Source organism: Motacilla alba, chromosome 5, assembly GCF_015832195.1.
Source record: "Motacilla alba alba isolate MOTALB_02 chromosome 5, Motacilla_alba_V1.0_pri, whole genome shotgun sequence".
Classification (NCBI taxonomy): domain Eukaryota; kingdom Metazoa; phylum Chordata; class Aves; order Passeriformes; family Motacillidae; genus Motacilla; species Motacilla alba.
In genome coordinates this window covers 45,431,960-45,444,253 of record NC_052020.1, presented here as the reverse complement: position 1 = coordinate 45,444,253, position 12,294 = coordinate 45,431,960, and the positions used below count along the sequence as shown (strand labels likewise).

The 12,294-nt window shown below is 38.5% G+C and overlaps 1 protein-coding gene across 1 annotated transcript in view; it reads left to right on the top strand.

The window, feature by feature from the left end:
* The first annotated feature begins 264 nt into the window (after window positions 1–264).
* The window catches only part of NRDE2 (NRDE-2, necessary for RNA interference, domain containing), a 30,226-nt gene continuing 18,196 nt past the window's right edge, over window positions 265–12,294 (top strand). The window contains exons 1-4 of the mRNA XM_038138640.1: window positions 265–3,487; window positions 7,239–7,347; window positions 9,396–9,614; window positions 11,645–11,794. Coding sequence (XP_037994568.1) covers window positions 3,409–3,487; window positions 7,239–7,347; window positions 9,396–9,614; window positions 11,645–11,794 — 557 coding nt within the window. The 5' untranslated portion in view covers window positions 265–3,408. The remainder of the gene's footprint in view (window positions 3,488–7,238; window positions 7,348–9,395; window positions 9,615–11,644; window positions 11,795–12,294) is intronic.

The window sequence follows — 12,294 nt, the reverse complement described above, 5'->3', positions numbered from 1 at the left end:
CAGGATCAGTCTGACCATGGCTTCAATTTGAAGTTCAAGGCCAGCACTATCATGCAGCCTGAAAAAAATCAAGTCAAGTGAACTCCTTTAAGTTTTTGAAATGTAGCATCAGAATGCATATCTGAACTGAACCAGTTATCTTTATTACATATGTCCATCACAAATATACCTGCAATAACTGATCTACCCAGCAAGCATTTTATAGCCCAGCAAGTTTTTCATAAGTGAAGATTTTACAGATAGGACTTGGATCAGTAAATAAACCACCAGATTTATTAAAGCATTAGAAAACCAGGCTGACAGCCTTTGTGAAAATATTAGCAATAATGCATCCATCGACTTGTATATGTTTACTTTCTGTTTAATTTTATCTGTTGAAGGAAAAATGTTTGCACCTTTTCCATGTAATTTTATAGCCCTATTTTATTAATAATTTAAACTGCTAAGATTTTATTCAGGTATTGTTTATTACATTGTAAGAAGGCAGTAGAATTGCATTTTTATAATGTAGTTTTCAAAATCTCTGTATAAAATACTCTAGGAAGCACAAACATACTGACCTGCAAAATAGGTCCTTTGAGGAGAAAATACATTAAATGTAATAGCAGTATTATACAATATCATCACCTAGAATACTTATTGTACAAGTAATATAACAGATAGTTAAAACAGAAGAGAACATTAGTAATTGAAATTTGTTGCTAAATATGCGGCTTCTGTGGTTTTGTCTCTAATGTAAAAGGCTTGATGGTTTGCTTTTATTAGGATAATTTCATCAGCATGGGCACTGCTCACTCAATAATACAATGAAATGTCAACGCTGGAGATTTCACTACAGAGCCAACTTCTCCTAATGTTAAATAGTAACTACTAGGGCAACAATCCAAAAGCAACATTGACACAAGTTTAACTTCATTTGTGATAATGGAAGACAACGGCTTTCAATTTTGTGGTAGTGTTAAATGTTTGGTTGGTTGGGGTTTTTCTTTGTCACAGTAACAGATGCATGGCAACAATAACACTTTCTTAATGTATCCTTTTCATCCTTTAGCCATAATTTGGTTTAATTTTCAGGGACACGGCAAAAATCATCGCTTAGGATTCTTATAAACTCTCTTTGGCCATTTGCTTTACTCTCAAAAAGCACATTTTCTGTATTCTCTTTGTTGAGAAACCATTAGCTACCATCATGGTGAGCAGCTCAGAGACAATGTGAAAAATTACATTCAGCAAATAAACTGAATGCTTTTTCATTAAATCTATTTAGTTTATCTTGCACTAGGACATCAAAAGCTTGAAAGGGCTTTGAGTCTCACTCATAAGAGAAGAAGGAAATAATTATTCTTCTGCAGATAGGTGGTAGTTTTCCTGTTGCTGAAGTATGCAGAATAAACACATTTACAGATTTCAGGGACTATCTAAATATGATTATAAGAAATATTTCCATTAACAGAAGAGTTCTGGCTCAGCCTTCTTAATAGGTCAGTCTCCCAGTGTGAACTGCATGCATATTGGAGTTTTGCTCCCACTCACAATCCTGCTCTGAGTTCTAATCTGTTCTCATTTGATTTGCAGTAATGTAATAACCTGTAACCCTCTTTTAAATTTGGTTGATACTGATCATGAGTTCTAAAACTACCTGGAGAAATTATGCCAGGCAGACAGAAAGACAACTGCAGGTTGCAAAATCACATACGTTTTCTGTTCTCAGGATAAAGGCTACAAAGTGCACGATGCAAGGTAATTATTTTTTAATTCTCTCTTCAAAATTGATAATATGCTTCTTTTAGATGTCTTCCCTATCTTCTGTATGAGTTCCAGGTGGATACATATTTCTATATCTACATTTTCTACATTCTAATGCTTTATTACAAAACTTCATAGCTGATAACATATCTGAACAAAAACTTGGCTCCACATCAGCAGGTGAGTGTACACTTAAAGCCAAACTTTCCAAGTGTGCAATCAGGCCCCACTCATTTGGTGACTTCCAGACTATCAGTGTCCATGGTCACCGCTTTGCTCTGAATTCTCTTCTCTCTGTACCTTCATACTGATCTCCCAGTGATGACTAGCATTTTATGAACTGATTATAAACTTAAGGTAGGAAACAAGCATTAAGAATTAGTTTTAGAGTTTTCTAAAGGATGAAGTCATCAACATCTAAAAAAGGGCAAATGCAGTGACTGTAGAGTTGACAAAGTGAGCAGATGGTGCAAAGGTATTCACAGCAATCAACTGGAAATCTGACTGAGAAAGGCCACTGAAGTTTTTAAAAGATGAATTATAAAATTACCAAAAAATCAGTTTTTAGATGTGAAGCAGTGTGTATAGGGAAGCGAATCCTATCATCTACACACAGTAGTTACCTGTTATCTTTTGCCAATCACAAATGGTCTCTTGACAGATACTGTAGCTCAGGAGAAGACAAAAGTCAAACAGAATGATCAGAGGGCATTGGAAAAGGAGCACAAAACCAACCAGTCATCATAATTCCATATAATCCCTAAACTCACTGTACACATTAATCATTACATTAAATTCTGGTCATTCAATACTATTAGTAAGAATTAGAAGAACTAAATAAATTCAATAAGGAGACTATTATGAAGTGGCTTTAGCATACAAAGCAAATAGGCAAACGTTTCAGTCGAAGAAGAATACTGAAGTATATTAATAGGGTATAAAATTTTGCAGAAAAAGTGAATAGGGTGCTTATTTTTTCCTCACAATACAAGAATCAAGCATTGGCTAGAGGAAAAAAAGGAAATACTGTTTCAGACAATACATAATTAAGAAGCGGAACATCCTGTCCAAGAAAGCACAAAGTGAAAAGCATAAAAAATTATTTTTCCAGTTCCTTTGTGGAGGGCAGGCTCATGGATGCTATCAGGCGCGCGGGGCGGCTCCCCGCTCAGGAGGCCCGGCTGCAGGAGGTTGTTCGCTCCCGCGCCCTCGCTGAGGGCGCTGACACAGGCGGCCAGGGCAGCGGCTCTCCAGGCCTGCACCGATTACCCACAGAAACGCCGCCGGGCCTCTCCCAGCACCATCTTTTACACACACAGCCGAGCGTTCCAGCCTCCGGAGACATCGCTCGGGCCTCCCGTCCCGGAGAGCTTCATGAGGGATGAGGGCGGTGGGAAGGACGGGCTGGCTCTGGAAACTGCCTCCCGCCTTTTCCCGTAGACAGTTCCCTGCTCCAGTCCCGCAGTGCGGCGGCGGAGGGCGCACGATCCGCGGAGGCCCACAGAAGGCCGCCCGCCCGCCAGCAGCGGCCCCGACGCCGAGCCTGCCTTCCCCCGGCGGCCATCTTGGAGCCGGGCGGAAGAACTACCGGTCCCAGCGCGCTCGGCGCCGCGCCGCCATCTTGCCGCCGGAGCTCGGGCTGGGGGCGGCGGCGGCCGAGACATGGCGCTGTTCCCGGCCTTCGCCGGGGCCGCGCAGCCCGGGGAGCCCCCCGCCGGCAGCTCCGAGGGCTCCACGAGAGGTAAAGTCCTGGAGGAACTGTATTTCCCTTAGCAGCTCTCCAGCGGCCCTCGGCTCACGCCGCCGGCCCCGCTCCGGCCGTGTTTCGCCCCGCCGTGTAGCGGCGGCGGGGGCGGTGCTGCCGCCGGGCCCGGGCCCATCGCCCCCGGAGGCTGCGGAGCGCGGCACGGGGGCTTTTGGTTTGGCGTTGTTTTTGTTATTTTCTTTTTTTTTATTATTTTTCTTTTTTCCCCACTAGCTTTGGATATCTTGAAAAGTGTTTTTTAATTCCTTGCCTATTAAGCCGAATCATAGTTGGAAAGGGCTTTTTTTGGAAGGTTACAAGTGAGATTATGATTCATTGTATCACATTGACTGTTGTAGTTGATGTCTAGCGAGTAATACTTTAAATAAAGTAAATAATAATATTAAAGTAAATAACGGTTTCTGGTGTAATGCCAAGCGGTGAAGTAGGTACTAAGTTTATTAATTCTACTGAACAGGATTTGAACTAACCTTTCCTTTTGCTTGCCAAGTTCGACTACCCTTAAATCTTCCCATTCCCTAGACACCACAGCAAAGGGAAACCAAAGAACCATTTACCTAGGCTACATCTCTTGTGTGTTTGGTCCAGTCGGTATGGTGCATTAGCTTCTTGTTCTAGCCTGTTCTGCATTACCCCGATGGCATGACACTCACCCTGCCAGTACAGAGATGCTCTAGCTGTATTCAGGATCCTTTCTTGTAATGGCATTTGGTGTAGGGAGCAGTGGACATAATAAGATCCCAAACTATAGTTTGTAGGAATAGAGGACCTGCTCTGTCAGGCAGAGATACAGTAAAATTCTCTGGTAATTTTTCTTTGGTTATATTTTAAAACTTTAGGAATTTAGCCTTTAAGTTTGTTATGGTAGCTTGTGTCGCTTTAGGCCACCTGTCTGGAAGATCAGATTATACAGAAAAAAAGGTGTAAGACTGACTTTTGGATCCAGATATCCAGATTTCCACCTGTCAGCTCTGCTTATGACTTAAATTTTGGAAGCTTTTTGCGTGAAAATTATTGACAAACCTGGAACATAATTTGTTTGCTTTATGTTTTAATAAATATTGTACTTTGTTGTTGACAACGACATTCTAATGTGAGTTGTAAAAATTAAATATTAACTCAACCACATTTATGGTGGTGTATATCAAATTTCACACATTCAGCTTGTGAGAACTTGAGAACTTGACAGGCATCTGTCTCTCTGATGGATGGTTCTTTGCTCAGATCTGATGTGAAGCCAAAGTGCATCATAATACAGAGATGCCAGAGTATTTTGATTTTAATGTTATGTAAAACTAAGATGGTTTTAGCAGACATTTAGGACTGCTTCATAGCTTTACTGTAAAAGTGGAAGTAATAATGTGTATATGTTGGTCATGTTTCATGCAGCCAACCGCTCTGTCTCATACTTTTAAGAACTTTCCTAAACCATTTCTAAAGTGGAAGTGCTGTCTGAAACCGAAGCAGTGCTTATGCTTCCTATGCTGCTCGATTGCTGAGTTTTGCAGCAGCCTCTGGAGGGCTGCAATTTTCTATATGCTTCAATATGATTATGTTGTCAAGCTTAATTAGCGTTTGGTGGAAGATAAATAGTGAATTTATCTGTAGCCATGAAGAGAGCAGTGGTGATAAGTAACCCTGCTGACATTAGTAAGCATTATTTGCAGTCTGAACTATGCTGTAGGTCTGACAATGCAGTGAATTTTGCTGCAAGCAGATTTTCAGGATCCTGAGAGGCAACAAAAGACTTCATGTAACTCTTAAAAATTGTCTCTGTAGACATGCACTGTAAATTCTTATTTTTGTTTTTGCTTGAGAAGGTATAAATCCAAATCATTGGATTGCTGCTACCGTTGTGTTCATAAACATGTAACAAGTACATGCATATTATTGAAAAATAGGTCTTTTATATCTGCTCTGTAAAAATTATAAACTTCATAGACATTCACAAGAAAAAAGCCTAACCAGTGAAGAGATAGTGTTTTAAAGTTTGGAATGCATTGTGATGTTTGAAATGCTTGCATCCAGCTAACTGAACACCTGAGATTATTTACGAGTGGTTTGAACTTGCATGTTGCATAATGGCAAAAATTGCTCATTTCTTTCTGAGTATTAGGTCAGTTTGGTTAAATTCTTCAGAAGATACTGTACTTGGAGAATTCTGAACTTCCCTGCTGTAGCCACAGAGGTGTATTGACTGTGCCACAGGGCTTGATTCTCACAGTGATTCTTCAAGGCATTAAAGATGCAGTTTGATCTTACCTGCTCAGGTAGAACCAAGCTACAGGAACGGGCTGGGAAATGGTGCATGGTGGTGTTCTGCAGCATTTTGGTTGGGCTGGTCATGGGGAGTGTGTTTTGGTACTGACAGTGCCATGAATTGTGGATTCTCCCATGTGCAGAAATGGAAGCTCAAGAGCCCGAGAGGTGATCACTCCTCATGGGGCCTTTCATAATGGGGGTGGACTCCTGGGAATCACAAACTATAGCTTTGCTTTAATTTTTGTATTTCTTGATGTGTTTAACCTAGGTTAACAAACTGTTTTGCAGCCTACTCTGCTTTAAATCCTTTTGTGGATGACAGCTCAGGGACATGAGACAGAAGAAAGCTTTTCATACCAAAATTCTGTTTCTGAAAAAAAATACTTTAAAAGCAGGAGAGGTATATGGCTTGACTGACAATGAGTTCTTGCTGTTTAAGGAGTAGAGGTCAGTGTAGTCAAGAGCACAAAGACAAGAGTGTGACAGGAAGAACACTGAGGCAAAAGCAGTTGTAAAGAGCATGGAGAAGAGGCAGGGAGACCAAATTTGTTCCTCATGTTATCTCTGTCACTGTGGCACTGGAGGGACTGCTGTTAAGTTCTGTATTTGTGCAAAATAACTTTTGTTGTTTAATAGCTAAGAAATTTCACATGCTTAAAGGAATTCTAGATATGAAAACCCTGTGAAAATCATCATCAAACTTGTAATATCAGTAAAATTGTGACAAAAAGTTTCCCTTCCACTTTCTGTCCATGTCTGATCTTATCTGGTGACTTAGATGCAGAATGCTTAATGGTGACTAGTGTATCCAAATTAGCATCAAATGGCTTTCTTTCACACTGTTGAAAGGTCTGATGATATTTCAGTGGTTAGAGAACTGAGAATCCAGTGCCATGTTTTGGCCATGTATAAAACACTTGAGTACTCTCATCAGTAATGGATGTGCCTATCAATAAAACTGTGTTAAGAATATTTTCCACACAGTCAGTAAAGTACACTTTTGTTAGTTTGTATAAGCTTTATCGCATTCATTAACTATACCTTTTGTTTAATTATGCTTTTCTGTAATTTTTTCATTTAATTTTTAAAATATGTAAATATTTCTATTCTATACGGTATACAGAAATAATGTATAATCGATATATAGTAGTAAATATATTATGATACAGTAGATTATCTTTTATAACAAATTTATACAGTCTATAAAGTTAGAACTTTTAAATAATAAAAATGAATGTTGGATAGATGCTTTTTTATGTATAGAGCTGTGTATTAAACATGGAATCTGCTTTCAGTTTGAGCTAAATGGAAATTTCATTGTGTGCTTTCCAATATGCTCAGTTATTGCACATGACTTAGTGACATTTACTGTGAATTTAACTGTCTGCTGACTAGATTAAGCCCCCAACTTTAAAAAGCACAGCAAGCTAATTTGTATTGATTTCACACTTTTTTTTACCTACAGAGTTAGACTGGCTTAGTAACCCAAGCTTCTCTGCAGAAGATGCACTATTACTGCACCAGCGCACTACAGAAGTTGCCAATCTCATTCCTGAGAAATCGCCATTAATAAGGTAGAGTGTACTTCAAGGTCTTTTGAAATAGCCTTTCTTTTGTCCTTCTTATCTTTTGTTATGTGAGACCAAATTCAGAAGTTAAAAGCTGCTTTTCATTCTATTATTCAGTATTTAAAAATGCCTGAACTGAGTCATGTGTAAAAGAATGAATAATGCTTCCATGTCTTTTAACTTAAAATAATGAGAAATTGTATGTATGCAATTACATTCCTATTTTCTTTTTCTCAGAGCTGCATTTAAATGATTGTTATTTTGGAATGGAGAGGGAACTGAGCAATCATTACTCTTCATTAGTTTTTGAATGTCTAAAGTGACCCTTGAAATAATGTAAAGATTAAGTATCATCTTTATGATTTCTCTGTGGAAACCAGAGAAATCAGCCATTTCACAGTTGAGTTTTTTACTTTTTGAAAAACAGTTGCTGATGTGAACTAATGAAATATTACATGTATCAAGTTGAGTGTGGCTGTAGAACATGGTCATCTGAAGTGGGTGATTATATTCTTTTGCAGAAATGAGCTCTAAGGAGCCACGTTTGCAGAAGAACTGGTTTTAATATGTTCACCAGACTGGGTGCTACACTTGGCTTACCTACACTGTAACTAGCCCTCTATAGTGAATGCAGTCAGGTTGCAGTTGCCAAGTTCAAAACCTTAGTCTCTTTTAATGGCATACAAGCTCCCTTGTCTATGACGATGGTTGGTGGTCATGATAGAGAATATCTTTAGAATACCAAGCATACCTCAGCACATCTTTTTCCATACTTAGTCTTGCATTTACAGGCATCATGTGTTTGAAATGCAATCAGTGTTTTGTTTATCAGTCATATATTCTATGTTTCTTCAAATCTTTTTAGGACTTTAATGTCATAAAGCTAAGGATTTTGCAAGTTACCATGAGACAGAATGACATAATAAACCCACCATATTAATTTTATCTTTGAAAAGGACTTTGTCAAAAAATAGCGTGCAGAAAAATGTTTGGGGGTTGTTATGCCTATTACTTGGGTACTTGATTTAATAAGAACTAGTTGGTTTCATCTCAGTTCAATAAAAATTAATTCTCCAACCTGGTTGGTGGTTTTGAGAGGGTTTGCTTTGTTTGGTTTGCAGAAATGTGCATGTTTGTTTTAAAGATCTGCTAATGGTTCTTCTTTGGTTTCTTTTTCTTTAGTGTCCCTAAAAAAATTGTGTCAGGGCTGTTGCTTGACATGCCTTATTTCTGAAATACAGTATTTTCTTTTATTGATGTATTAGGAATAATGAGAGTTGTCGCTCCTTTTTTACATTGAAAGACTGCAGAAAAAAAAAGTTTTAAAAGAGCTTGTGCTTTAATTAAGGGTTAGAGAAGACTTCCATTATTCATTTGATTATTGAGTGTGGGAGTTTTTGTGGTATGTACAGTAATATACATGTGTTTTGCCAAAACTATGTGTCCTTTGTGTGATCTCTCAATAACTCAGTTGTCTGTTGTACATAGTGTTATTTATTACATTGTACTGTATTATATAATAACATTAGTTCAGTAGTCATCAAAAAATGTTTCTTGGTTGTTAGATTTGATTTTTTTAATCTGGAAGTGATTTTAAAAGTGTGGTTTTGATATTTCTTATATAAAAGTAATAAAAAACAGGGAAAAAATCCAGACTTTTTTCTTTTGCAGGTCACAGTGAAAGATTTCTCAGTCTTTTAACATGACCTAAGTTGTTTGGCAAAGTTACGAAATTTTATCATCTCGGTCATCTTCTTCAGTTTGGCAATGTTAACAGGTGGCTATTTTTACAGATCACACATCAGAATGCCTTGACAATTAAAGCATTAAAACTGGCTGTCAGTAATTTCAGCAGCTGAAAAATATAGTTGTGATTTAGTGCAGATTTATGTCAGTTTTACTGTATACATTACTGCTACTTTCTCAAAAAAAATATGGGGAGAATAAAGGTAAGGAATAAGATGTTCTGAACTTTCTTACAGTGATATTCCATAACAGCTTTACTGCTTAGCTGTATAGGTATATATAAATGTATATACTTTTTTTCCAAGCAGGACTTCTTCAAGATCTGAGTTGTCAGAGGAGAGTGATACAGATGAGAGTCTGAAACAAACAAGTAAGAAAAGGAAAAAGAAAAAGAAAAGGCACCACCACAATAAGAAGACAAAAAAGAAAACCAAAGGGGATTCTAGTAGCAGCGAATCCGAGGTGGACACTAAATACATCAAGGACAAAGGAAGTGGCAAAAGTAGTGAAAAGGAGGCAGCAGCAAAGTATGTAAATATTAACACTATGCAAGTTGTAAATTCATTGTTCTTGTGCTTGTCTCTTCAACTAACATTCTTACCATTGGTTGATCATCTTTTTCTAAGCTTTGTGTGACTAAACATGCATTCAAAGCTAGGTGATTCTAGATTTAGAACTACTTGTTTAATCATATCAAAAAACTGTAACTAAAATATTCAGTGAAGAGCTGTTGTACAGAGCAAAGCGTGGTATGGTGGTAATGAAATAAATTTCTAAAGTCATGTAGAGGCTTATGTTCCATTTTCGTAAGCATCTTGTTTCCTTTCACAGATCTTTTGTGAGGCTTTGGAGACTGATTGCATTAAACATTCTTAATTACTGCAAAAATCTTAATATGTGGCTGGGTTTGCCTTGTAACTTCCTCCTCACAGAGTCAACATTTCCTTTTTTATTTTATGACAAAATTTTATGTAAGATTTTTAAAATTTTATTTAAGAAAAAAATTTTAATGATATAATACTTCTTTTATATCCATATATTTTGCTTCATACTTTCTGTTTGTAATATTTTATATGAGTATTTGAACAATTGAAATTGTTTTGTTACATCTTCTTTGTTAATTCCAGGAGCTCTAAAGTACTGTGTAATTAGTGGAGCTGTCATTTTTTAAGGAACAAGAAAATAGGCATGTATTGACTATCATGCAGCAAAAGAGGTTCTGTGAATGCAGCAAGTATCCAGGTTTGGCATACCTAGCTGTGCTTTCCTCAGACTGCTGGGTTTTTAGCATTTCAGGGTGGCTCTGTCCAGTTGGCACTGAGTCACCTTCTCCTGGTTCTCACCATGTTTGCTAGTTTGAGCAGCCATTTTGCCTCTCTCTGATTCCCTGGTTCCTGTGTTTTCTGTGGCATCAGCAGCTCTAATTCACCACACTGCAGCTACTCCTGTCTAGAGTGAGGGTTTGGTGACATTAAGAAATTGTTGCTACAATTGGTGCAATCTGGGTAGTCTTTGAATTTCCCCCAGTTTACTACTTTTCTCAAAGGGGATTCATCAGGAGCTGAAAGCGCAGGTTGTTTCCCTGTGAAAGAGTGGCTGAGGTGCTGTGGATGTTGTCTGATACCTCTAGCCCGATGTGGCTCCTCCTTTATGAGAACTTTTATTGGCTTGTGGTGGCTAAGGCTTCCTTGACTGTGAGGAAGGACAGTAAAAATTACTTGGGTGCTGAACCCATTCTGCTCAGTCCCATCACTCGTCCGTGCTGGAAGGGTGCCTGGGTGTGGTTCGTAAGCTGTTTGCCAGGTTGGGCCAGACAGCCAATGCTTTGCCCAGATAAAAGTGTTGAAGTTCATTCATGGTGTCTTTTTTACTACTTTCCAGAAATTGTTGATGCTGAGAGAATACTGAATTTTCAAAGACTGGTTTTGAAACCTGAGCCACAAAATTGCTCAGAATGTGAAAAGTGTTGTGAAATTTTAGAAAACTTTTCAGGACTCTAAAACTCACATAAATGTACCATGAATTCAGATTGGAAATTCACAGTTATCTAGAGTTCAGAAGGAGGTGGCAATTCCCACTTAAGTTCATTTGTATGACTGTAATCCATAAACCACTTTGATACACATTGTTTTATCAAATGCATGGGTATAATTACAGCTAGTCAATCCTCTTACAGATTATCTTATTTTTCTTGATTGTACCATCTTACCAAGACAAGAGTAAATTTTGAAAGTAGCAATATGTGGCTTTTGGATTATAGTGTGCCAAGGTATTGATTAAATTGATTGGTTAAATCTGGTTATTACCTTTCATAATCATAAATTCAGTTTTTGGAAGTGCAAGGACTTTCAGTGTTTTGATTTGATGGTACTATTAGTGTATTTCTAATTGTTTTTTTCAACGTGTGGGACTGACTTTGCAAGAGTGGATCATGTACAATGACTTTGAGTAAGTTAAATTATTGTGAACTACAGAAATTTAATGTTTCTTGGGTTATGTGAATACTGAATACGTGCACAAATGCTTAGAATATCCTCCTCCTCCTCCTTGTCTGCAGTCTAGGTAAGAAAGCATCAGGTGTTACCAGCAGTCACTCTATTTGGCTTGATGATATCCAGGCCCCCAGAGCAGACACCTTCCGGATAGACAAGAAACCAGACCCTGCAAACTGGGCCTACAAATCCTTGTATCGTGGGGACATAGCAAGGTATGGAATGTTGTTCTCTGAATCCGAACTATCACAGAGTCACTTGAGTCTGTCTGCAACTTTTTACATAGAAGATGAGAAAAGATTACTGAGTAGCTTATTTCAAAATTTGACTTGGTTGTTGAACCAGTGTCAGTGGTGATATCCCTAGGGGATCTGTACTGCTGTCTAATGTGTTCTTCATCAATGACATGGACAGCAGGATCAAGTGCACACTCAGTAAGTTTCACAACACTAAGCTGAGTAGTGCAGTTAACGCTCCTGAAGGACAGGGTGATATCCAGAGGGACCTGGGCAAGAACCTCATGAGATTTGACCATGGCAAGGTGCTGCACCTGGGTCAGGGCAACCCCATGCATCAACACAGGCTGGGGGCGAACAGATCCGAGCAGCCCTGCCAAGAAGGACTCGGGGATGCTGGGTGGTGGGGATGAGAGCAGTGATGAGAGCAAGTGGGATGATGAGCCAGAAATATGTGCTGGCATGTTTTCTTCAATTTT